At 53.7% G+C, this 26,864-nt stretch overlaps 1 protein-coding gene across 14 annotated transcripts in view; it reads left to right on the top strand.

Annotated features, from left to right (window-relative positions):
* Nucleotides 1-26,864, top strand: part of EPB41L1 (erythrocyte membrane protein band 4.1 like 1) — a 162,219-nt gene that overhangs the window by 96,804 nt on the left and 38,551 nt on the right. For all 14 annotated transcript variants that reach the window (XM_066383908.1, XM_066383903.1, XM_066383902.1 and 11 more), the window contains 8 exons: nucleotides 9,129-9,325; nucleotides 10,210-10,374; nucleotides 13,328-13,432; nucleotides 13,989-14,031; nucleotides 17,866-17,941; nucleotides 20,491-20,709; nucleotides 23,598-23,685; nucleotides 24,645-24,797. In XM_066383908.1, the coding sequence (XP_066240005.1) occupies nucleotides 9,143-9,325; nucleotides 10,210-10,374; nucleotides 13,328-13,432; nucleotides 13,989-14,031; nucleotides 17,866-17,941; nucleotides 20,491-20,709; nucleotides 23,598-23,685; nucleotides 24,645-24,797 (1,032 nt within the window). In that variant the 5' untranslated portion in view covers nucleotides 9,129-9,142. The remainder of the gene's footprint in view (nucleotides 1-9,128; nucleotides 9,326-10,209; nucleotides 10,375-13,327; nucleotides 13,433-13,988; nucleotides 14,032-17,865; nucleotides 17,942-20,490; nucleotides 20,710-23,597; nucleotides 23,686-24,644; nucleotides 24,798-26,864) is intronic.

Below are 26,864 nucleotides of genomic sequence, written 5' to 3'. Positions count from 1 at the left end.
AAGGGGAAGTGACTCGCCCAGGGCGTCTCGGATGGGAAGTGGCAGAACTGGAGCAAGCGGTGGTCCTGCTCTGAGTCCGGCTTTCCCCAATGTCTTTGTCGTTCCATCTCGGGGAGTTTTCCCACAGCCAGCCTCACCCCTGGCGGAGATTAGTACAGGATGGGCCCCTCTGTGGCTGCTGCAATGCCATGCAGGGGGGTGGACTCGGGAGTCAGAGAGCCTTGGCACAGCCTATGACCTTGGGCAAATCGGTGCGCCTTTTTCGGGCCTGTGTGTCCTCAGCAGTAAAAGAAGGGTGATAGTATCAGAGGAATTCACATGGTCCGGTCAGGAGCTTAAGGCTGATAAGTCATCAGGACAGGCTGGCTGGAACCCAGAGAGGCTCCCGGGGTGAATGCAGCCCCAGTCTCCGGTCCCCAGTGGAGAAGACTTCACCATTGTCATGTTGGTATTCCATCCACCCATCACCCTTGTGTTTGTCCATTTGTCCACCCGGCCATCTGACACTGGACCCCTGGGTTTCTGGCACTGTCATTTACTAGCTGTACCATCTTGGGCAAGTACTTCCCAGTTTCTCCTTTTGTAACATATAGATAATAAGAGTATCTATTATAGGTTACTATAAAGATTATAAGTGAGTTAATTGATGTAAAGTGCTTAGATCAGGGCCTGGCAAATAGAAAGCTCTAGAAATGTTCGCTTGTTGTTGCTGTTTATTGAAACTGTGTTAAGCCCCGGGGGGGGGGGGTAATGGCGAATGAGACAGATAGCATTTTGTCTTTATAGAGTTTATATTCTAGAGGAGGAGTAGAAACAAATAAATAAATCAATCAATAAATGCAAGTTTTGTTTGTGATAGTTACTGTGGAAAAAAATGCAGCATGCTTGCCAAACGGGTACAGAGTTTCCATTTGGGGGTGATGAAATATTTTGGAAAGAGATAGTGGGGATTGTCGTACAACATTGTGAGTATAATTAATGACCCTGAGTTATTAGACTTAAAAACAGTTAAAAATGGCAAAAACAAAAACAAAAAAATCAGCATGCAATCGCCAGAAAAACTCGGGGGAGGAATCCACTTTAGACAGGGTGGTCCAGGGGTACACAGATTGAGACCTGAAGGGGAAGAGCTGCCATGGCCAAGGGGCAGGGGACCAGCCACTGTCCACCCAGCGGGTCGTTTAAGGACATGGCCCTGTAGCATTGGCAAGCGTGGTGTGGTTGAAGAGCAGACAGAAAGCCAGTGTGACAGGCTCACAGGGACGGCGGCGGGAACTGAGGCAGGCGCCACATGCAGGGACCTGTAGCTTTGATAAAGAGTTTGTGTTTTCTTTTGATGGGAAGCCGTTGTAGATTTTAAAGAGGGCATCCGGTTGGAGTTCTGTAAAGGTCCTTGCGGCTCCTCTGTGGAGAATAAACCGTAGGAGGGCCCAAGTGGCCACAGGAGTCCACGGCGGAGGCTGGGGAAGCCATGCGGCACGAGTTAGAGCGGCTTGCACCTGAGCAGTGGCTGTGAGAACAGAGAAAAAGAACAAACCCAAGTTCCTGGATTCAGGGATGCTGACTCATGCTAACCCAGGTTGGAAGGCCTCATCCATATAAATCTGCCGATTCATTTTAATAAGTCGTATAGCAGCAGGCCAAGTGGCTATTGCCTCGGCCGGGCTAGGACACCCTCTCCCAAGAAGGCCACCCAGGTGGAAAGCCACAGTGTGTGAAGGCTGCTTAGCACCCCTGGAGGATGAGCCAGCAGGTGGTGGCAGCGTCGCAGAGCATCAGACGCTGACCGCCTGCCGGGCTGGCCCCAGACCCTCCGAGGAAGCGTCCCCGGCCCCACTGGGCCCCTCTCCGCCAGACAGGGCTGGCAGGCCACGTCAGCGTTTCCTTCTCTGGCTGGCCTCTCCCCCTGCTGATCCCGTACATTCCGGCTTTCATGTTGAGGGTCACCGGTCAGGCCTTGCTGGCCTCGGTCACTTAGAACATCCCTTTCTTCATCTCTTCTAGATGGGCACTTTCACTCCCTCCGGTGGCTTCCTGTGCCTGCTCGTACGATGGGCCCTCTCAGGGTCGTTTTACCAGGTGCACCCTGTGCTGAGTGCTCTCTCCTTGTTGTTTTCCTGAGTCCCCATCATCGGCCTGAGGGAGGGAAGCATATCTGTGTTCTGGACAAGGCCACCCAGACTCAGTCAAGTGAATTCACTTGCTCAAGGTCACAGAACGAGCTAGCAGTGGAGCCAGGCTTTGGTCTGGGTCTGTCTGACCTCGGTCAGGCCCTGGCCCGGCAGGCCGCAGCAGGCAGTGTTGGGAGCCCCGCCCTTCCCAGCAGAGTCACACCTCTGAGTCCTGCAGGGCTCCCGGCACCCTGGCCATCTCCTTTCCTTCTCCCTGACTCCTCCCTGCCCCTCCCGCTGGGCTGCCCCCACCTCCCCTTTACAGGCTTGTTCCGAGGAGGCACCCTGGCCATCTCCTTTCCTTCTCCCTGACTCCTCCCCGCCCCTCCCGCCGGGCTGCCCCCACCTCCCCTTTACAGGCTTGTTCCGAGGAGTCAGGAGGCCACGTTCCTCCACTCCGTCCTCTGCGCGGGCGCTACCTGTTCCCCTCTCGGGGCATGCACTCAGATGGTGGCGTCTCAGCCCAAATGCCCTCCTTGCCATCCCCTGTCTAAATGCTCCCTTTCTTCGAAACCTGACTCCACCTCGCCCTCCGTTCCCTACCACTCCGACCCCTTCTTGGAGAACTCCAGGCCATGTTCCCTGTCACCAGACCTCCAGAATCTCCCGGGGGCTGGAACATACAATAGCAGATCTAAGTCACACCGTGCCTGGTGCTTAACTGTTGTAGGTGAGCCTCATCCGCCTGTGTGGCAGTGAGCGCCGTAGGAACCAGCACATGTTTCCCCGGGGTCTCCTGCGGTGCCCAGCCTGCCTGGCTGCCCCATGGACTCCGTTAGTCCGTGCCGACCTGGCCTGGGCAGAACGGTGCCCGTTTGATACAGCTGCCGGGTTCTTGGCTCGTTTTCTGTGGCCTAGTGAGAGAACCATGTCGTTATGCCTGGACCCGTAAGATAAAGAAGGATCTCATTGAATGGTTCTTTTTTAAATTAGTATCTTGAATGTTATTTTTCTTTTTAATTAACTTTAAGCAGACTGTATCTTTTTCTCATCCTGTCATACCAAGCCATGTGCATTGAAAATTTTTATTTTTTTTAACCTCTAATGTTTTTAAATGAAGAAATCTCTGAGTAGAGTAGAAAAATTGAGACCTACTGTTAAGCAGAAAGAAGAGAAAATAGTAATCTGTACTCTCACTATCTAGAAACAACCAAATTTAACACTTTGCTGAATTTTCTATATCTGTGTATAGTATATATTATATATTAATTGAATTAGGGTTTGTCTGTACAAACTGTTGTGTGTCATGCTTTATTTTTTTTCTGAAGTGAGAAGCGGGGAGGCAGACAGACTCGCATGCGCCTGACTGGTATCCACCCAGCATGCCCACCAGGGGGCGATGCTCTGCCCATCTAGGGCATTGCTCCATTGTGGCCGGAGCCATTCTAGCTCCTGAGGCAGAGGCTATGGAGCCATCCTCAGCACCCGGGCCAACTTTGCTCCAATGGAGCCTTGGCTGCGGGAGGGGAAGAGAGAGACAGAGAGGAAGGAGAGGGGGAAGGGTGGAGAAGCAGATGGGCGCTTCTCTTGTGTGCCCTTGCCAGGAATCGAACCCAGGACTTCTACATGCTGGGCTTGAGACTTGTTTGGAGGTTCTAGCAGAGGAGCGCAGCTACTCGTATACCCTTGACCGAAGAACGGTCCTCTCCTCTAGCGGGGAAGGTCGTGCTCTTCGACCGAGCGCGCAGCTTCGTGAGGGACGCACATGGAGCGGTGAGGGAGGAAGGGGACACCCGCCTAGCCAGCCAGATCAGCCGAATCAACCCTGGCGATCAATGGGGTGACAGATGTCGCAGCCAGATCGCCCTCACATCCTACATGCTGGGCTGACGCTCTATCTCTGAGCCAACCGGCCAGGGCCACTTTTTCATTCAGATATCTTCCATCATCTTTTTTTCTTGTAATTAAAAAAAAAATTTCCCCATTGATTTGAGAGAGAGAGATGAGGAGAAGAAGAGAGAGAGAGAGAAGCATCAACTCGTTGTTCCACTTAGTTGTTCATTTAGTTGTGTACTCATTGGTTCGCACATCTGTCCTTACTGGGGATCGAACCCACGACCTCAGTGCACTGGGTGACTATCCACTGAGCCACTGGGCCAGGTCTTCATGATCTTTTTTAAACTCTCTTTAGAATGGATAAGCCATCATTTCTTTTTTATTTTTTATTTTTTATTTTTTTACTTTTTATTTTTCTGAAGCTGGAAATGGGGAGAGATAGTCAGACAGACTCCCGCATGTGCCTGACCGGGATCCACCTGGCACGCCCACCAGGGGCGATGCTCTGCCCACCAGCGGGCGATGCTCTGCCCCTCCGGGGCGTCGCTCTGCCGCGACCAGAGCCACTCTAGCGCCTGGGGCAGAGGCCAAGGAGCCATCCCCAGCACCCGGGCCATCTCTGCTCCAATGGAGCCTCAGCTGCGGGAGGGGAAGAGAGAGACAGAGAGGAAGGGGGGGGGGGTGGAGAAGCAAATGGGCGCTTCTCCTATGTGCCCTGGCTGGGAATCGAACCTGGGTCCCCCGCACGCCAGGCCGACGCTCTACCGCTGAGCCAACCGGCCAGGGCCAAGCCATCATTTCTTTAACCTGCCCTGGCCACAGTGCTCATTGGTGGCTTATGCCACTACCTTGGACCTTTGAGGAGATTCAGTTGGAGGTTGCTTGAAGGAGCTAGGGCAAGGGTCGGGAACCTTTTTGGCTGAGAGAGCCATGAACACCATATATTTTAAAATGTAATTCTGTGAGAGCCATACAACAACCCGTGTATGTTACGCATTATCCAATAAAAATTTGGTGTTGTCCCAGAGGACAGCTGTGATTGGCTCCAGCCACCCGCAACCATGAACATGAGCGGTAGGAAATGAATGGATTGTAATACATGAGCATGTTTTAAATTTTTAACGTTATTTTTTTTATTAAAGATTTGTCTGCGAGCCAGATGCAGCCATCAAAAGAGCCACATCTGGCTCGTGAGCCACAGGTTCCTGACCCCTGAGCTAGGGTCTGGGGAAGCAGGTGGCCGGGTGGGGAAGAGAGTGGGCAGGAGGGGTGAGGGGACAGCTATACAAGGAAATGACTGTCCCTCAAGTCTCCTCTGTGAAAGAAGAGCAGATTGAATTATCTTTAAGACCTCCAGCTCGTCTCCTCTTGGTGCTGCAGCACCAGGCCACCACTGCCCGCGGGCCCTGCTGAAGGCCCGGGCCACTGAGACGGGGTATCTAGCTCAGATGGTTCTGGCCCTGAACAGAGGTTCCGAGAGGATGGGCTGAAACCGGACTGGAGCGGAGGGGAGGAGTCGATGCGTTAGGGCCTCTGGGCCGCCTGGGCCCACGAGGGTCCCGTGGATTCTGCTTCCTACAGCAAAAACAGATTGACTAGTCTGCGGATTCTTTTGTGTGTGTGTTTTTTTAAGCAAAATGAAGTAGGCATTTATTTGAAATAGGCTGTTCCCCATAGGCCTCGTCTAGCATAATGGCCGCTACCCTCCAGCCCAGACTGAGAAGAGGTCCCGAGAAGAACCAGGCAGACGAGTCCCAGTTGGGGCTGTGGCCTCCCCTGCAGCAGCTCCTGTGGCTCTGTGTCCCGCAAGGAGCTGGCACTTGGTGTTATTCGAGTAGCGGAGGGCCTTTGTTCCACACCAGTGTACAGTGATCCCTGTAAAGCCCCCGGCGGTGACGTACATGGCGAGCGTTTCTGGGGGGGTGTGGACCAGGACCTTCCCTCCCTCCTCATCTTCCCCCCTGCACAGCAGCATCAGTGGCAGCAGCAAACCTTCTCTTTGTGCCACGAGCTTCAGCTTACAAAGCATGTCACTCATTACCCACTCGGTGGGGCCAGAGGATGCTTGTGATCTGTCCGGGGCCCCGGGGCTCTCGTGTGGCCCAGTGGGGTGCTCAGGGCCCCAACTTACTATCCCGTGCCCTTTGGTTTGGGCCGAGCTGGTACCCCTCCCCCGGAACATAGGAGAGAAACTGAAAAACAAAAGGAAGTGTGGAGCAGGGGTACGTGCCCCTGGAGCTAGTTGCGGTGTTGAAGGGTAGATCCTGCACCCGTCCATCTGTCTGTCTGCCTGTTAGAGGCCTCCCATGGTGGACGGAGTCAGGTTGGGACTTTCCAGGTCTAGTCTAGTCTTGTCTAGTCTTGATCTATCTCATTTATGTCCTGGCATGGAGTTGGCACTTGATGTCACATACGCCAGTGGTCCTCAACCTTTTTTGGGCCACGGACCGGTTTAATGTCAGAAAATATTTTCACAGACCGGCCTTTAGGGTGGGACAGATAAATGTATCATGTGACCGAGACAAGCGTCAAGAGTGAGTCTTAGATATAACAGAGGGAATCTGGTCATTTTTAAAAAATAAAACATCATTCAGACTTAAATATAAATAAAATGGAAATAATGTAAGTTATTTATTCTTCCTCTGTGGACCGGTACCAAATAGCTCACAGACCAGTACTGTTGCGCGGCCCGGGGGTTGGGGACCACTGACATACACTACAGGTGGATTTAGAGCAGTGGTAGTCAACCTGGTCCCTACCGCCACCTAGTGGGCATTCCAGCTTTCATGGTGGGCAGTAGCGGAGCAACCAAAGTATATATAAATAAAAAGATAGATTTAACTTTAGTAAGTTGTTTTATAAAGATTTATTCTGCCAAACTTAGCGAAAATCCGACATAAAGTACTTGGTAAGTAATTATTATTATATGCTTTAACTTGCTGTAACTCTACTTTATAAATTTTATAAAGTAAAGTTACTTCCCTACTTTATAAATCACCATTACTGTGGAACCGGTGGGTGGTTAGAAAATTTTACTACTAACAGAGATACAAAAATGGGCGGTAGGTATAAAAAGGTTGACTACCCCTGATTTAGAGGAAGGCTCTGGGCCAGGTGTGGCCAGTATATGGCCCGTGGGTCAGATTGCCCCACATAATGAGTTTGTGTGGCTCGTGATTAGATTTTTAATATTCTCCATTACTTTAAAATCTCAGCTACTCAGAAGCGGAAGTGTCTTTGATTATTGGAAATCGAGATATTTAAGAAGATAGTGATACATGGAAAAGAATTCTGCATGTGACTAATCTAGGGTTAACTTCCAATAATTGGTCGAATGGATTCGTGATACTTCTTTATTTTTTAAAAAAATTTCATTATAAAGATTTACAACTTTTGTACCTGTCTGTACTCGATATGAACTGTTTGATGTTTAGCAGCGATGTGAAACCCACATTCTTTTAGGTGGAGTTTGCCAGTGCGTACCCAAGGTCAAACAATTCGTTATTTTTGTGGTCACGTGTGCTGAATCAAGTGGCACTGTAGCATAGACAATAGCTGCAGTTGATAACTGAAAACGTGTCTAGGCTGTTTGTAAAATGAAATAATTGTTTTATTTGTGATATAACCCCTTCAAGCTCATTCTATTAATTAAATATTATTTCGATTGATTGCAATACAGTTTGGATATTTATATGGTATATAATTATATTTTTATTAAGATATATTTTTGTTAAAATAATATTGTATATTAAAATTTTTTTCACTCACTTACATTTATTCATAAACAAATTACATAATAAAATTTTGTTTACTTAAATGAATCGTTTTTATATTTAACATTTTTTAATTTTAATATTTCATCCGGCCTGTGAAAAAAGTTTTCTTTCTAATCTGGCCTCGGGGGCAAAAACTGTTGGCCACGCCTGCTCTAGGCTCAGGGGTGAGAGAGTTCCTGCCCATATCTCTGTCGGTTTTAGTTCCAAATCTTTCTTTGAGGATCCACTGACTGGGGTCAGAATGGGTACTTTCTCCCTCTTAAAAAACCCAACTTGTAAGTTAAACAAATATCTCTGTAGATCTAAAAGTATACAAGTAATTCCAAAGTGTATAAAGTAAGAAATCACGTTTCCTCTCTTCTCCTACCCCATGGAACGTCCTCATTTCCTCACCCACTTCTGAGTTATTAACCTCGCTGAGCGGTTTGCCGAGTGTCCTTTCAGACCTCTACTACATGTGCACAAACAGACGATGGATTGTGGAGGCTCTTGCTTGGCTTTTTAAAATATAAAGTGGGACCGTGCCATTCTCTCTCCTCTCCTGTCTTTGCGGTTTGCTGATCCCGTATCCCACAGAATAGCTGGGCACAGGTCCCTGATTCTCTGAAATCTCATATCTTGCTCCAGGAAGGAAATGATAAGAATAGCCTGTCCCACAGATAATTTCTCTAAGTCCTTTGCTTTTGGGGCGAGTCCTAGAGAGGTAGAGTGGAGAGACCCCACTTGTGGCCATCCTGGGGCCTGAGCCCAGTTCCCCTGACTCTTAGTCGGCAGGGCCGTGCGTTGGTTGAGGGCCTCCCTGTCTTACCCTTTAGCTCCATCCTGACGACATCCCTGTGAAGTCGGCGGGGCAGGGATTACTGAGGCTTAGGGCATGGAGAGCCTTGCCCAAAGTCGGTGGGTGCTGGGAGGTCCTGGAGCCCAGGGCGCTTTGGGTTGAGATCAGCATATCCAGCCTTTCTTGAGGGGTTGCCACATGTCAGTCAGCCTAGTGGGGCACTCGGGCCTGCTGGCGTTGGACAGACGGCCTGGCCGAGGCCCTGTCCCTTGTGCTCTGGGCAGAGTGGGGCTTCCTGGAGAGACTCCCGTCGTCCCTAGGAAGCGCTCACATTCCTGACCTGGGACAAGATGTGGGAGTCCCCGAGGAGCTGCAGGGACACAGGTGGGGAGGGAGGAGTCCACGACCTCAGCTGCCACCACTAACCCATCACTTCTCATGACTCTCTCCTGCTCCCTACTTCCTGTCTCGCCCCCCCCCCCACCTCCCCTCCCTTCGCTCTGTGGCTCTTTGTCCGCTCGTCTCCATCTGTCTCTCTCCACATGCGGTTCCTGTCCCTCTTGCTCTGTTCTGTCACGCCATCCCTGCCCCTTCCCCCGTCACATGTTCTTCTTCATGCCAATGCAGGCGTGCTGGTCACCATGACAACAGAGACAGGCCCAGATTCTGAGGTGAAGAAGGCTCAGGAGGAGGCCCCGCAGCAGCCTGAGGCCGCCGCCGCCGCCGCCCTGAACACCCCGGTGACCCCCGCAGGCCACGGCCACCTGGAGGCCAACTCCAATGAAAAGCATCCGCCTCAGCAGGACACGCGGCCGGCTGAACAGGTGTGTGCCCGGGAGCACGGGCATCCCTGTCCCTGCCCCGCTCGTCCTGTCCTCGGGGCCGGGTTCTCGGCAGGGAGCTGAGGAGGACGTGAGCTTTTGTTACTGACTAGTGACGAGCGCCGCTCAGGGTCGGGGACATTGTGTTCGTCTTTATACTGAATTCTCCCAAACCTAAGAGAGTAGCTATTCATCTCCCCCATGTTACACTTGGGAAGACTGAGGCTCGGCAGGATGAAGCGAGTTACCCAGCGTCACATTGCTATAAAGAGACAGAGGTGGAAGTCAGATCTAGATCTCGTTTCGAAAACCTGTGTTCTTTCGGCCTTATTTTCCTAACCCCTGCACCTGTCCATTCTAGTGTGGCACGCCCAGTGTGGCTTTAAAGCAAAATTTATCACCCTGAGGCTACCAGAGACTCAAGGAATCACCTGGCCGTTGAAGTCACCCCTTCCTTAATTCCGACAGGCCCAGACAAAGCGGGGACTTGGCCAAGGTCATTGATGGTGTCAGTGGTAGAGTTAGGGCTAGAGGGCAGGACTCAGACTGCCCTTTCTTCCATTAAGTCAGTCCACAAGTCCCCAGCCTCATGCTGGACCCAGTGACAGACCCGGAAGGAGGAGGCCTTGGGGACATCCTGATCGCTCGTGCACTATTATTCTAGGGAGGCAGGGCGGCTCTGGCCACCAGGTTAGGTGTTGTGGGACGCCCCGCTGGCAGAGGCTGGCCACAGCGCCGGGGCGGTGGGGGGGGGGGGCATGCAGGAAAGCCTTGGGCTCCTCACCGAGACACCCTGCTGCTCACGGAAGCACCGGCTCTCCTGCCTATATCCCCACGGACCCTGGTCGAGCCTGCTGACCGCACTCTTCCCCCGGTTGGACCCACAGAGCCTAGACATGGAGGAGAAGGACAGCGGGGAGGCGGACGGCCTGTCAGAGAGGACCACGCCCAGCAAGGCCCAGAAATCGCCCCAGAAGATTGCCAAGAAATACAAGAGTGCCGTCTGCCGAGTTACTCTGCTCGACGCCTCGGAGTACGAGTGCGAGGTGGAGGTAGGGAGCACCCAGCACCGTGCGCCCTGGCCCCGGCCAGCTGGCCGCAGAGCCAGAGCTGGCTGCTATGGGCATGGAGCCCGGGCCAAGCCGGAGGGCATCCAGTCTTCGTGGAGGCCTGGACCGACTATGGTGTCCCGGAGAGATGACCTGGCCAGCCCTCCTTTGCACAGATGGTGGCAACAAGGCCCGGAGAGGGCTGTTTTGATTGCAAATAGAATTAGACGAGGCACCAGGCTGGCGCAGGAAAAGGCTTCTCAGGGCGGCTGTCCCTTGGCAAGGAGCCACCATCTAAGGGCTGATCGGCGGCCCAGTAGGCCTAGGAACCGGGCTCTTCAGTATGACCCAGCAACACCGGTGTTTCAACTAGAATCATTTTAACGCATTGATTGGGTGGGGAGAGAGGTCCATCCTTGTGAACCATGCTGTCCAGGGCTCCACCTCTAGTCTCTCGGACAAACTGGCCACTTGGGGGTTCCATGGAAGGATATACTCACCCCGGCCCTGTGGCAACCCCACGGCATGGTCCTGTCCCATACTGGGTGACAGGGCAGACCCCTCCTCTCTGGGACCAGCCCTACCGGTCCCACTTTTAGTGTCTCTCTTTTCCTGTGTGGGCTAGGACTCCTGCCCCAATTCTGAACTCTCAGCGCCCCCCCCAGAGGTTCTCCCCTAGTCCCGGCACCATTCCCGGCCCTCTGCACGCGTATGGAGGGGTCCAGAGGGTGGTCTGACTGCGGGGGGTTCCAGGAGCTACCACCCCTTCTCCCCCGGGTGCTGGTCTTACAGGGTGGGACTTACTCTGAGCCCCGGGAGGCTGGGTCCTTCTTTGGGTGCAGGGTTGGGGTTTTTAATTTAATGAATGAATGAATTTCTTCCTTCCATAGAAGGGTTTCAGAATAACACCTTGCCTACTTCTAGGCAAAAGAAAGGGATATCCTCTATCTCTTCTCTCCCGCGCACGCTGGCCCCGGGGAGCGGAGAGAGTGTGGCTGAGGCCAGGCCCACTCTCCCTGCAGGACTCCTCCAGGCTCGGGGGTCTCTTGGCTTCCCGAAGGTGCTGTCCGTCGCCAGGCCTGGCCTGGGTCCCCGTGACCCAGCCGGACTGTGCAGGGACCTCACCCTCTCTCCCGAGGGCCCCGCCTCTTTGAGTAGTGACTGCCCCTCGCTCCCCCCGCCCCGCAGTCCCTTTCTTGGTGCTCATCCTCACCCCGGTGGGTTTGAGGTACCCAAGCCAGGTCCTGAGGTTTGGACTTGGGAATCGTCAGGCCCAGATGGTGTTCAGAGAGGTGCCGAGCCTGCCTGTTGGGGGCTGCGGGGGAAAGACGGTGCCACCAGGGCTGCCTCCGACTTGGGCGGGTTCAGGCCCTCTGAGCCCCTGGAAGACCTCACCTGCTGCCTGACTAGGGGCTGGCCCTCCGGGCTGGGCCACCTGGTTTCACTCAGGCCAGCTGAGGAGAAGGACTGGGGAGGGTGAGTCACACTGTGACCCCGAGTCCCAGGCGCTCCCCCCCGAGTCACACTGTGACCCCGAGTCCCAGGCGCTCCCCCCGAGTCACACTGTGACCCCGAGTCCCGGGCGCTCCCCCCGAGTCACACTGTGACCCCGAGTCCCGGGCGCTCCCCCCGAGTCACACTGTGACCCCGAGTCCCGGGCGCTCCCCCCGAGTCACACTGTGACCCGAGTCCCAGGCGCTCCCCCCGAGTCACACTGTGACCCGAGTCCCAGGCGCTCCCCCCGAGTCACACTGTGACCCGAGTCCCAGGCGCTCCCCTCGAGTCACACTGTGACCCCGAGTCCCAGGCGCTCCCCTGAGTCACACTGACCCCGAGTCCCAGGCGCTCCCCTGAGTCACACTGTGACCCCGAGTCCCAGGCGCTCCCCTGAGTCACACCGTGACTCCGAGTCCCAGGCGCTCCCCCTTCGTCACACTGTGACCCTGAGTCCCAGGCGCTCCCCTCGAGTCACACTGTGACCCCGAGTCCCAGGCGCTCCCCTGAGTCACACTGTGACCCCGAGTCCCAGGCGCTCCCCCTTCGTCACACTGTGACCCTGAGTCCCAGGCGCTCCCCTCGAGTCACACTGTGACCCCGAGTCCCAGGCGCTCCCCTGAGTCACACTGTGACCCCGAGTCCCAGGCGCTCCCCTCGAGTCACACTGTGACCCTGAGTCCCAGGCGCTCCCCTGAGTCACACTGTGACCCGAGTCCCAGGCGCCCCCCTTCCCCAGTGTCCGTGTCCCCCGTGGTTCCGGTGACCCTTTTCTTCTTCTCACACCCAGAGCTTAGACTTTGCGTCTCTGCTCCTTGAGTCAGGTTAGCCCAGGGGTCTCAAACTCGCGGCCCAGAGGCCGCATGCCGCCCGCCGAACAATTTTGTGCGGCCCGCAGACTAATCCACGAAGTTCAAAATATTTTGGATAAAATTAAGTAAGCCTAGGGGCCTACTTGTATTTTTCATTTCTCTGGCATCCTAGCTAGATATTAGCTTAGTTAACAGCAGTTGTGATGCGAACTAGTTTCTGGTCATTTTGTGACACTGAAAAGTGTTGCGTAACAGTTGCCTTTTGTAGACCTAGAGCGGCCCGCCTAAGGGCTGTGATCTTGCTCTGCGGCCCACATGCTGAGTTGAGTTTGAGACCCCTGGGTTAGCCTCTTTCTGTTAATCGCTGCAAAGGTAGGAAAACTCAGTCAGCCCTACCCACCCTGACTCCAGCTTCCTTCTGGGCCCCGAGCTAGTCTGAGGTCTAAGAGGACCCCAGCAGGGGTTGGCAGAAGGCAGCTGATGAGCTGGGCATTGGGGTCAGAGCAGGGTGGGTGGCGGCGGCGCTCACATCTCCCCATGTGCTGGAAGGATCTTGGGGGTTTTCATGTTGTCCTGCTGGAGCCTGGGGCACCCCCCTCCCCACCCTGAGGTGCGTCCTGCCCTCATAGAAGCTTTGCTCTCTTCTTCAGAAACATGGCCGGGGCCAGGTGCTGTTTGACCTGGTCTGTGAGCACCTCAACCTCCTGGAGAAGGACTACTTTGGCCTGACTTTCTGTGACGCTGACAGCCAGAAGGTACCGGGGCTGCGGAGCAGGGCTGGCGGGGGTGGCCTGATGGGGGGGGGGGAAGTGCTTCCCTAGGCCCCCTAGGCCTGGTGGCGTCCCACGGCCCCCATCCGTCCTCAGATCTTCAATAGGCCTTTCTGTTTGTGCGGTCCCAAGTCCTGCTAGTCCTATAGCGTCCTCTGTTTGCTGTGTCCACGCCACTCCCCGTCCTTTCCTGGGGACCTGACCGTCACCCCAGATGGGTAGCTGGAGAGCCGTCCGCGGCTTCCCGGGGGAACTGAGGCGTTTCCCCTGCTCCCGGGAGGCTCCTGTGTGAGTTCCTCCTTTCCCCCAGTCCCCTTGCAGCTGAATTACCTGCTCGCTGTGCTGCCTCGGGGCCCTGAGCCCAACTCTGTGGTGAATCCAGGCCCAGGGCCAAGGGCCCAGAGAGCTCAGCCAGGGAAGGTGTCCCCCCTCCCGCCCCCCAGAGCCTGTCAGTGGGCCTTTGCGGGATGCTTCTCTCTCCTGGACCTGTCTGGGTCCTCTCCTCTTTCTTCTCTCTAAGGAACTCTGTCTTCTCTTACAGAACTGGCTGGACCCCTCCAAGGAAATCAAGAAGCAGATCCGGAGTGAGTGGCCTGCTGTGGTTGGGGACGTTGCGGGGGGGGGGGGGCAGGGGGAGGGGCTCTGGGCCCGCAGGGCTGCAATGGTGCTTGCTGCTCGGCCTTAAACCTTGGGAAGTGCAGTCAGACCCCGGACTTCATTCGCTCCGCCTAGATGATCTTGGGGAAGACGTTGTTTTATAGATGAGCCTGAGGCCTGGACAAGAGAAATGACTGTCTGGAGAGGCAATTTTTAATCTTTTCATCTCATGGCATGCAAGCTGATTAAAATTAGTGTCTGCGGCATACCGAAAAATATATTACCTTTCTTGCCAATCTGACAAAAAAAAAGGTATAATTTTGATTCGTTCATCCCAGATGGCTATCGTTGTGTTGGCTGGTATCTTTTTTTTTTTAATTTGACCATCAAGGGAAAGAGAGCAGTGCCCCTGACTAAATAGTCAGCTCCTGCACGTGTTAAATATCCTTATGGCTCAGCACAGTTCCCGGGGACACCAGGTGGAAATCGCCGGTCTAGAGTCACACTGCAGGTTAGCCAACGAATCACAGATGCCTTCGGACGTCGGCACTAGAAGGAGTCCTCTAGGACAAGGGGGCAAACCGCTGGCCTGAGAACAGCCACCGTCCTTTCCAGACCGGTGAAGGCTTCAGCGATCAGGGACCCTGACTCAGCTCAGAATCCTCACCCACACAGCACTCCCGGCCACCGTCAAGTGACAGGAGTGGATGTGTCAGGAGAAAGCCAGGCCCCTCCCTGATCTCGGCATCTCCTGTGTTTTGCAATGAGTGGGGAAGGCCCAGAGAGAGGCAGTCATTTACTCAAGGTCACAGAGCAGGGTACTAGCTGAGCCCAGCCTCGAGCCAGCCCTGGCCTCCCAACACTATCCTGCACTCTTTCCAAGGTCTGGGGCAAAGACAGACGAGCAGGCTGACCACTTGTGCCCTTCCCCATCGAGAGGGGAAGGGCAGCCTTCAGATGGCAAGAGGGAGGTCGGTGGCCTCGGCCAGGGGCCGTGCAGTAGGCGGAGACCTGGAGCCTAGAGACAACCCTCCCCCTTGCATGGACTGTCTGGTCCCTGGGTTAGAAGGCTCTAGCGGAGCCTGTTGCCATGACAGCAGGCAGCTGGGCCCAGGGATGCCAGCTGACTCTGTGGGAGGGGGCTCAGGGAATTCTTCCTGTGGGCTCCTGTCAGTTGGGGACAAAAAGAGGGGCACACAGACAGAACACGCCCCTCTGGAGCCGCCTGGGTCCTCAGCCTGGGCTTTGGGCTGCCTGGGAGCCCCAGCCTGGCTGGGAGGCCTGGCTCTCCTGCCGGAAAGAGTCAGCGCACATACAGTGTGCAGTGTTTGAGAAAGTCCCAAAGCTTAAGAGGGAGCAGCTGACAATCCTGAGTCTCAATCCCACCCCCTCTCCCCCAAGGCAGGAGTCAGTGCCCTCAAGTCACCAAGGAGCAGTGCCACCTCCTTGTGTAGGGCCACAGGCTGTCCCTACCCGATAACTCACCCCTCACTCCAGGTCTGTGTTCTGAGGCCCCCACGGAGCAACGTTTTTCTACCCCCTTTCTTTGAGACAGCCCCCCACCTCCTGAAGGTGGCCCGAGTCCTTGCATCTTGGTCTTCAGAGGGGGTCTGTTTCCTCCCAGATCTCTGCACCCATCACCTACGGCACCGGGGGTAATTCCTCCACCCTTCTGGGCTCCTGTTTCTCCTTGGCGGGTGGATTAGTGATTCCTGCCTCCCACGGTGGCGGGCGAGAGTTAAATGACATATGGGTGGACAGGACCTGGCACATAGTGGAGGCTTCTCTGAGGCACTGTGGTGTGGTGGTAAATGACATATGGGTGGACAGGACCTGGCACATAGTGGAGGCTTCTCTGAGGCACTGTGGTGTGATGGTCAAAGGGGAGAGAGTGGAGCTGGGCTGCCCGGATTTGAATCCTGACTCCATCACTACTTCCTGTATTAATTGTTTTGTGTTGCAGTTTCCTCATCTGTAAAGTGGGAATAACGGTAGATCTACCCTTAGAGGGTTGTCGTGAAGGTTAAATGAGTTATAGGGACTCAATACCTACCATAATACCTGTACAAGTAGCATCCAGTATGTGCTGGTTGTTATTATTATTATTATTATTGTTATTATTTCTGAGACAGGTATCGTTTCCCCTTGGGGCTTCTTTTGCCAAGGAGTCAGCTATGGTCAGGAACCAGGGTCCTGGGGTCAGATGACCTGAGGTTAGAACCCTGTTTCCTTTTTCTTTTTAGAGAGAGAGAGACAGCAAGAGAGAGAGAAAGACAGGAAGGGAAAGAGAGATGGGGAAAGGAATGAGATGAGAAGGCATTAATTTGTTGTTGCATCACCTTAGTTGTTCATTGATCATTTTCTCATACGTGCCTTGACTGGAGGGCTCTGGCCGAGCCAGCGACCCCTTGCTCAAGCCGGCGACCTTGGGCTCAAGCCAGTGACCATGGGATTATGTTGATTATCCTACATTCAAGCTGGCGACCTCGGTGTTTTGAACCCAGCACCTCAGTGTTGTGGGTTGACACTATCCAGTGCGCCACCACTGGTCAGGCTAGACCCCTGAGTGACTAGCTGAGTGACCCTGGGAGAGTGACTGAACCTCTGAAAATTTCCCTCTGTGGAAAGGAAAGTCAACCTTGGGGTCACTGTGAAGATTAAATTCCTACCCATGTTCTTAGCAAACCAAGTGACCAGCACTTAGTAAGTGTTGGAGACATGACACCTGTGTGCTGAAGATGATGCTGACCACAGGGACAAGGATAGAGATGACAGCGTGGCCTCCAGCTCTTCGTGGATGAGCCTCCCTTTCTCACTTTGTCAGGGGGCCTTTTTAGATCATGGAGCCCAAAATGTCCCGGGATGGTCTAACCATTGTTCTGTATTGTAAACTTTCATCAGTACCTCCTCTCTGTCTCTCTCCCTGTCCCCTTCCCTCGCCACCAGCCTCTCTCCCTTTCTTAAGTGGTCATCCCTTCTCTTGGCTTACTGAGCTAGTTTCCAGATAAAACCTCAGCCTTCATTTTCTCTGCCTTCTATTAGAGGTACCATTAATTTTTCATACCCAAATGTGGAGGTTACCATCTATCCCAGTGAAATGTCCTTTGTTACTTTTAGCCCATCATATTTGCCTTTTAGGTCTTGTTTATAACGCAGTTCTGTCATTTGAGATAGAGTTAAAATGAGAGCGGGCAGAGTTTTCCAAAGTGTGGCTCAGGGAACATTAATCTGCCTTATAAAAAATGGATACAGCAGGTCCAATAAGTTTTGGGAGCTCTTGAATGCCTGTCTCCTTGAGAGAGGTGCAACAATTTATAACGGCAGGGTGAGGGCTCTGAGAAGTCTAAAGTTAGAAAACCTGTTTAATGCGGTCCTTTCTGGACTTTTTTTTTCTCTTCCCATTAATGTCCTGTGACATAGACTTTGCCGAAGAGAAAGAGGCACGAGTTCTGGAGCCAGGTGGCCTCAGTCCAAACCCCAGCATTGCCACTTCCTAGCGGGGTGACCTTGGGCTGGGCCTCAGTATCCTCATGTGCAAAACGGGGATCATCCTAGGATTGACTCACAGGGTTGTTGTGACAGTCAACGAAGCGATGTTTATAAGTAATGGTGTGCACCATGGGTGTTCTTTCTACCTTCCTTCCTACTACTAGTTCACAAGACTCTTAACCTGGGCCTCATTTTTCTCACCTGTCAAGTGGGAACAATGTTCCAGACTCCCTCGTTGCATTGTCCTGAGATTATAGATACAGGATGGTTTGGCCGGGGCCCTTCTGTGGTCATGGAGCCTCTCTGATCTCTGCCCCCTCTTCTTCTCTCAGGCAGCCCCTGGAATTTTGCCTTCACAGTCAAGTTCTACCCGCCTGACCCTGCCCAGCTGACAGAAGATATCACAAGGTGAGGGCCCTGGCGGGCGGGGTGGGTGCGCTGGCCAGGGGAGACACGGCTGTATATATAGGATGGCAGCTGCAAACTCAGATGCTACTCAGGCCAGGCAGACCCCACCCGCCAAGGCAGCTGACTCAGTGCGAGAGAAACTGATACAAGCACAGTGGTCAATGGCAGGTGACCCTTGACTTCAGAGGGACAGGTGTCACAGGGAGTCGTGGGGACCCGTGTGAATCCAAGAGGACACACGCCATCTGAGACAGTTGCTGTTCAGCTTGGGCAGTCACGGCCTTGAGGGGATTGGGCCCGATTTGAGAGTAAAAACCACACTTTTAAACATTGGAAACTAATTCAAATTTTTAAAGAAACCTGGTGTGGGCCGTCTCTGGGTAGGACCGGCCAAACACATCAGAAGGTCTGATGTGCTGGGTGGACACCAGTTTTCGACTTGGACGGTGAGGGAGTCGAGTGCAGATGTCCTTGCATGCGGGAGTTTGGTGCCGTGTACTGTTCTGTGCACCCATCACGCGTGCGGGGGTCGACGGAAGCATGCGGTCGCCCCTGTGGAGGCAAGCGCGGGCTGCATGTGTAATTCTCATTGTGCCTCAGGGCCAGTAGATGACTTGGCTGGAAGACTGAAAGGGGTTGCAACGCATCTTTCAGGATGAGAGCTTCTGTGGGGCTCATTCTGCCTCTGCAAACCGGAACAGGGAGAGGCCCTTCTCTTTATCTAAGCTCCTTCCAAAGAGATAGTCTCACTCCCTGATGTCCTGGGGTGTGTCCTCTGTGGGCTGGACCCTTACGCACCTACCAACAATAAGATGTGGGCTTGGAGTTATTCTTCCAGCAAAAGAGGGCTGTTGAGCCAGCTCCCCCCTGCCCAGTCGGGTCCTTCCTTAATAATGGTGGCTGACTGTTTGCCAGGCAATGGGCCAAGGTCAAGATGCTGACTTTGGCCTTGGGAGATAAGACAGTTGTCCCTGGAATAGATCTGGCCTGAGGCCTTGGCCTCATTAGCTCTGAGGTCCAGCTTGGGGGCTAAGATTTAACATCAGGTCTGAATTCTATTCCTGGGAGGGCCGAGAGCTTGAGACCAGCTCACCCAGCTCAGCCCCCATGCCCCTGGTCTTGCCCACTGGTGTTTTCTCCTCTTCGTGCCAGTCCCTGGCCATTGGGTTTTCAGGGACCCCGGGAGGGAAGTTAGCCTCATCTACCACGGATAATGCCAGGGATGGGGTGATTTAGTAAAAAATATTCAGGCCCAAAATAAACTGGACAAAATGACAAATTGATTGACATGAAATATTGATCAGAGTGCTTGGGAAGGATTCCTGAAATTTTAGGCTTGAACAGAATGCCCATATGTCCACCCTCGGTGCCTTTGATGTCTGCACTGCTATGTCTCATCCTGAGCCTACGCCTTGGCCCTGGGCACACACCGAGGCTGCACGTACTTTTTGCTGGGGCGCCCATTTAAACTGCGGTATAACATCACGCGCAGTAAAAATCATATTAAGTAGAAGCCACTTAGAAGGAAAAGAAACAGGCAATTGAAAAAAATAGTGAAAAAATGATGAAACATAGTAAAATGGGCAAACAGGCAGTGCTGGTGGAGAATGGACCGAAACATTCTTTTTTTTTAAACACACAATGACGAGAAAGCAATAATAATTTTAAAAAAAGGTTTTAAATGGCTCTAAAAATTGTAAAATCACTGAAGTATGCATAAAAGTTATCAAAAACCATGGCCTAGTGGTTGGAGATGTTTCTTTTAAACCAGAGTATTTTTAGACAGTTCGTTTAGCGCTAGAGGCAAAATAAAAAGTGTTGAGAAAACATTGGCAAACGAACGGACCCAGCCGGGCTGCGGATGTGCTTTTGCAGAAGTTAAAATGAATGAATGAGGTCACAGCTCATGTGCTGACCTGGGAAGGGCGCTAAGGCACAGAGTCGGGTCTGCAAAGGCAAGCTGTAGCCTCGGAGGTGTCATCTGCCACCACGTACCTGTTAAAACCACTCATGAATCCAAACCACGTGCATTTCTGTAGGTCCGTGCAGGAAAAAGGTTGAGAACATGGATAACAGGGGTGACCTCCGGTGGAGGGGACATCAAGAGGAAGTTGACAGTCACCTCTATTTTTCCACAATAAGAATGCATTAATTGTATAAACAAAAATACATGACATGTTAAGACAATGGTCAGAGTAGTCCTATTGAACTTAAAAAATAAGTTAGAAATTGAAAATGCTCCCACAGTAGGAAAAATCCTTCAGACCTAGATGTGAACACACATGCTTTTCAAGTCATACACAACGGTGCAGAACACACCCAGTTCTTCAGACCCACCCAGAAGATCAGCACAGGAAGAGTCGGTGTCGAGGATCATTCCGTTTCTAAGTGAGCTGAGGGGTGACCTGCTTGGCTCCGGTGACCTGCTAGGCTCCGGTGGCTCAGCGGGGGTGACCTGCTTGGCTCTGGTGGCTCAGCGGGCCGCCGTGCCCCGGGGCACCTCGGGAGGGAGGGGCCCCGCGCCCACGCCCACTCTTCCCTATCTCCAGATACTACCTGTGCCTGCAGCTGCGGGCCGACATCATCACAGGCCGGCTGCCCTGCTCCTTCGTCACACACGCCCTGCTGGGCTCCTACGCCGTGCAGGCGGAGCTGGGCGACTACGACGCTGAGGAGCATGTGGGCAACTATGTCAGCGAGCTCCGCTTCGCCCCTAACCAGACCCGAGAGCTGGAGGAGAGGATCATGGAGCTGCACAAGACATACAGGTGAGGGGGCCTCCGCCCAGGGCCGCCCACGGCTCCGAGAGCCTTCCTCCGCCCAGGGCCGCCCACGGCTCCGAGAGCCTTCCTCCGCCCAGGGCCGCCCACGGCTCCGAGAGCCTTCCTCCGCCCAGGGCCGCCCACGGCTCCCAGAGCCTTCCTCCGCCCAGGGCCGCCCACGGCTCCCAGAGCCTTCCTCCGCCCAGGGCCGCCCACGGCTCCGAGAGCCTTCCTCCGCCCAGGGCCGCCCACGGCTCCCAGAGCCTTCCTCCGCCCAGGGCCGCCCACGGCTCCCAGAGCCTTCCCCGCTCGGCCCCCAGATGCGGAGCGGCAAGCACCCCACCTGGCTCTGCTGCTAATCGGAGGTGCGGACCTGAGGGCAAACCATCTCCTCCAGTGGGAATGGTGGTCACAAGCTGCGTGCCCTTAAATGACCTCTGGGGACCTCAGGTTGTAAGCTCCTGTATGAGTGCAATGACTCCCCACCCTTGGCTTCTGCCAATCAGTCTCTTTATCTGCCAACTGTTGTGAGATAATAACAACTATTGTGTGTCCCTGAGTAAGTGCCCTGATGTCTTCTTGATTGTGCCCTCAAGTTCCAAGGGCTTGCACTCTCAAGCCAGACTGCCTGGGGTCGCCTTCTGGCTCCGCCACTAGCAAGGGAACCTCGGGCTTGTCGTTTTCCTTCCCTCTGCCTCAGTTTCCTCATCGGTTCAGTGTGGGCGCTAACGAAACCTGCCTGTGGGGTTGTTGAGAGGACCGAGTGGCAGGTGTGAAGGACACGCCGCGTGTCGGCCATTGTAGTGGCCCTCTGTGATTGGAGGGGCTGAACAGTTGATTGTGCAGAGGAGAGCGCTCGGTTGCAGAAGTTGGGTGACTAACAAGACCTTTGGTTGTGGGCTGGCCATTTAACCTATCAGCCTCGTTTCTTACCTATATTTGTACGGACTTAAATTATCAGTGTTTTGCAACTCTTGGCATTTGGAGTAGGAGAATCCATTCTGGAGGATGTTTGGCATCCCCGGGCCCCAGCCAGTAAATGTTCGTATTAGCCCCTCAATCACTGTCACAACCCAAATGCCCCTCCTCCATTTCCAGATGCCCGCTGTGAGGGTGGTACCATGCCCTGTGGGGAACCGCTGAGACTGAACCGGGTCTCTAGGAGACTTCCAAGCTGAAAGTGCTTTGGGCTCCAAGGCCAGGGTTGTTAAGGGAACCCAATATGGTAAACAATGTGAAAATGCATTACAAACTGTAAAGTGCAGTGCCCGTGGGAGCCAGTATGATGACTCATTGCGAATAAGGATGGAGGGAAGGAGGAGGTTCTGTCCTGGGGGCTGCAGCAGGAGAGGGGCTACGTGGAGGGATCGTGCACCCTTGAGGGAGAAAGCCGCTGGCTGGGGTGGGAATGTGTCTCTCCGAGACTGGCTGGCGCACCAACTCGGATTGGTTAGCGGGGCTGTTGTCGCCTGTGTGGAGTAGGGGTCCTGAAACCCATGCCGCTAGGTACCAGTGTCTGCCGGGCTCAGGCAGAGGGGCAATGGCCTGCCTGCCGTCTCTGCCATTCCTGTCGTAGGTAGTAAGATGTGGTAGGGATTTGCAAGAGTCGGGACGTAGGCCTGCTTTGTTTTATTTATTGCACTTCACAGATGCTGCGGGTTGTTTTTTTTTAAGTTGAAGGTGAGATCCTCTTCATCAGTAAATAGATTATGAATTGCTGAAGGCTCAGATAACAGCATTTTTTTTTAAAGCAATATAGTATTTTTAAATTAAGCTATGACCATTTTTTATACACAACACTTTTGCACACTTAATAGACTAAGTACAGTATGAACATAACTCTTATATCCCCCCCGCCAAGTTTGTGTGACTGGCTTTACTGCGATACTTGTTTCATTCTGGTGGCCTGGAAGTGAACCTGCCGTCTCTTCGAGGTGTGTCTGTGAATCAGAGAAAGAGGGTTCAGAATGACACGGGCTGGAGAAAGGCTCATGGCCATCCCTTTACAGCTCTTCTGACTTAGAGCACATTGGCATCCAGTGTCCAGATATCCCACACAGCGGCCCACTGCGGTGGACCGAGCAGAGGAAACTGAGGCCCGGAGGATACGAGACAGATACAAATAGAGTGGTTAGTAACACACACACCTGGAGCCACCCTGTCTGGATTCAAATTCTGACTTTGCACTTAAGAGCTGTGTGTCCTTGGCAAGTTGTTTAACCTCTCTGTGCCACAGCGGCCTCATCTGTAAAAAGGGAATAGTGATGATACCTACTTTATAGAAATGTCTTGAGAATTCAGTGAGTTCAGGCATGTAACCACATGTAGTTCTCAACACGTGTAAGCTGTCACTAAGTACAAGATGGATGGTTTCCTGGCAGTTGAAGCAAAGAAAGAACCTGAGAACTATATAACTCTTCTTTTCAGGAAGGAGAACGGGCACCTGATCCTCAGGGGAGGTTGAGTGGTTTCTGATATAATATTCTAAGATAAATATCTTATGTGGGTCATGATTTAGGAGCCCCTGGATGATTATAATGGACAAAGTCTTCCACAATGGCTCACAGTCACGGAGAAGTGGGATTTATGGCTCACACTTAACTTGGCAGCAGAATGAGGCAAAAATCCTGACTCCCAGCCCAGCCCCTGAGTGCTTCCTGGAGGAAACGAGACTGGACTCGGGCTTTGGCAGGAGATGGGGGCCAGGTAGACTGCAGAGGGGTCTGGGGGTGCATCACCCTGCACTGAGAGCAGAGGGAGAGGCCTCGCCATGCACCCACTCCGGAACGGTTGCCTTCCCAGAGGCACCGGTGCCGACTGTGGCTGCCTGCAGGCAGCGAGACTCAGACCGGGGCCTTTCCCGTGGCCGCCTGTGATGGCTTTCTTTCCCATAGGGGCATGAGCCCCGGGGAAGCGGAAATCCACTTCCTGGAGAACGCCAAGAAGCTGTCCATGTATGGAGTGGACCTGCACCATGCCAAGGTACGCTGGCTCCGTGGGCCCCCTAGTGTCTGGGGGGCGGCACTGAACTACCGTATTCTTCTGGAAGCTTTGTGTTCCTGCCAACCTGAAGCCTTTTCTTTTCTCGCTTCCTTTTTTTTTTTTTTTTTAATTCAGTGAAAGGGGTCAGACAGAGAGACAGACTCCCGCATGCACCCTGACCGGGATCCACCCAGCAAGCCCACTAGGGAGCGATGCTCTGCCCATCTGGGGTGTTGCTCTGTAGCTCTGCAACCAAGCTCTTCTTGGCCTCCAAGGTGGAGGCCATGGATCCGTCCTCAGCACCCAGAGCCACGTCGCTCTAATCGAGCCATGGCTGCAGGAGGGGAAGAGAGAGAGAGAGAGAGAGAGAAACAAGAGGGGGAGGGGTGGAGAAGATGGGTGCTTCTCCTTTGTGCCCTGACCGGGAATCGAACCCAGGACATCCATACTCTGGGCTGATCCATCCATACCACTGAGCCACAACCGGCCAGGGCTTTTCTTGCTTCTCATTCCTCTAATTTCCATCGCCCTGTATTTTCCCACAAAATGATCTTTATCCTTTTCTCCTTGTGTTCTATTTATTTTTGAACCTGTTTGTGCCACCCCTAGACTGGGAGCTTCGTGAGGAAAAGATAGGGCCTTCATTTAGTTCTCTATCCCTAGCAGGTAGCACGTGTCCTGGCACCGAATAGGTACCGTTAAATATTTGTTGGGTTAGTAAGTGATTGACAGAGAAAATGATAGAACAAGGGAATGGTGAATAAATGACAAAATGAAAGAGTGAGTGGCTGAGTGACCGTGCGAGGGACTGGGTGGGGCCCCCAGCGTGGAGGCGGAGTCCACCTGCTCCTCGGGGCTCTTCTATAAGCAGAGCTCAGGGAGGGACTTGGGGGGTCGGTGGCAGGGTGCCCCCAGGCGTGGACGCCAGGCCTGCTGTTCCACGGTTCCTTCTCACACAGGACTCTGAGGGCATCGACATTATGTTAGGAGTCTGTGCCAACGGCCTGCTCATCTACCGGGACCGGCTGAGAATCAACCGCTTCGCCTGGCCCAAGATTCTCAAGATCTCCTACAAGAGGAGTAACTTCTACATTAAGATCCGGCCTGGGGAGGTGAGCCGGTCTTGGGAACCCCACCTCCATAGTGGAATGGACTAGAACGGAGAGGATCCTGGTAGCTGGGCCTGGAAGGTTTCCACCTCAGGATACTGGTGGGGTGCTGGTACGAGAGGTCCATCTTCTGCTGGGGCGCTCTTCAGAGACTGCACAGCTTAGGAGTGTACCTACACACGCACACACACGAGCACACACGCGCACGCACACGCACACACACATACACATGAGCACACAGGTGATGATACCCACATTAAAAAAAAGACATGCCCTGGCCGGTTGGCTCAGCGGTAGAGCGTCGGCCTGGCGTGCGGGGGACCCGGGTTCGATTCCCGGCCAGGGCACATAGGAGAAGCGCCCATTTGCTTCTCCACCCCCACCCCCTCCTTCCTCTCTGTCTCTCTCTTCCCCTCCCGCAGCCAAGGCTCCATTGGAGCAAAGATGGCCCCGGGCGCTGGGGATGGCTCCTTGGCCTCTGCCCCAGGCGCTAGAGTGGCTCTGGTCACGGCAGAGCGACGCCCTGGAGGGGCAGAGCATCGCCCCCTGGTGGGCAGAGCGTCGCCCCTGGTGGGCGTGCCGGGTGGATCCCGGTCGGGCGCATGCCGGAGTCTGTCTGACTGTCTCTCCCCGTTTCCAGCTTCAGAAAAAAAAATACAAAAAAAAAAAGACATAAAGGCCCTGGCCGGTTGGCTCAGCGGTAGAGCGTCGGCCTGGCATGCGGGGGACCCGGGTTCGGTTCCCGGCCAGGGCACATAGGAGAAGCACCCATTTGCTTCTCCACCCCCACCCCCTCCTTCCTCTCTGTCTCTCTCTTCCCCTCCCGCAGCCGAGGCTCCATTGGAGCAAGGATGGCCCGGGCGCTGGGGATGGCTCCTTGGCCTCTGCCCCAGGCGCTAGAGTGGCTCTGGTTGCGGCAGAGCGACGCCCCGGAGGGGCAGAGCATCGCCCCCTGGTGGGCAGAGCGTCGCCCCTGGTGGGCGTGCCGGGTGGATCCCGGTCGGGCGCATGTGGGAGTCTGTCTGACTGTCTCTCCCCGTTTCCAGCTTCAGAAAAATACAAAAAAAAAAAAAAAAAAAAAGACATAAAGCCTGACCAGGCGGTGGCGCAGTGGATAGAGCATCAGACTGGGATGCGGAGGACCCAGGTTCGAGACCCCAAGGTCGTCAGCTTGAGCGCAGGCTCATCTGGTTTGAGCAAAAAGCTCACCAGCTTGGACCCAAGGTCGCTGGCTCGAGGAAGGGGTTACTCAGTCTGCTGTAGCCCCTGGTCAAGGCACATATGAGAAATTAATCAATGAACAACTAAAGTGCCACAACGAAAAACTGATGATTGATGCTTCTCATCTCTCTCTGTTCCTGTCTGTCTGTCCCTATCTATCCCTCTCTCTGACTCTCTCTGTCTCTGTAAAAAAAAAAAAGGACATAAAAACAACCAACAGAAAAGATAACCCTATGTATACTGATGAATATATGTTCATGTCCCTGTATTTACTTACATGTGATACTCAAGTACATACACATACTAAGACACACAAAGACACTCGACTACACATATGTGAACATGTGTGTGTCCAGCTCTCACAGTTTACCCATCCAAAGGTCCATTTGGTTCTACTCTGGAGCAAATGCGAACCCACCTGCGTCTTCCCCTCTCCTGCACCGGCGACCAGCAGCCACCAGCTCCTACCTGCATGTCACTATGTCCTTCTCACCGGTTCCCCTGCCCCCATTGTCACGCCAGGCCATTTACCTCATAGCTCTAAAAGGAGCTTTAAAGTCCCTTCCATCATGTCACGTCAGACTCACCCCCTATTCCCACCCCTTGCTTAAATGTTTCAAGAGCTCTCTAGCTTTTGGGCTAACGTCCAATCTCTGTCTGTGGCCACCTGCCTTTCCCCCATGTCTCTGCCCGCCCCCCACTGCCCCATGCCCACCGCACTCCAGCCCCTTTGGCTTTCTCTGAAGTCCTTGAATTAGCAAGCTCTTCCCCGCCACAGCCCTCTGCTTTTGACCTCCCCTCTACCTGAAATCCCCCCCCACCCCTCATCCTCCTCAGGTAGCTGGTTCC

Source organism: Saccopteryx leptura, chromosome 5 (genome assembly GCF_036850995.1).
Source record: "Saccopteryx leptura isolate mSacLep1 chromosome 5, mSacLep1_pri_phased_curated, whole genome shotgun sequence".
In the NCBI taxonomy this organism is placed as follows: Eukaryota; Metazoa; Chordata; class Mammalia; order Chiroptera; family Emballonuridae; genus Saccopteryx; species Saccopteryx leptura.
The sequence above is the reverse complement of the archived record's forward strand: the minus strand, read 5'-3'. Positions and strand labels throughout refer to the sequence as shown.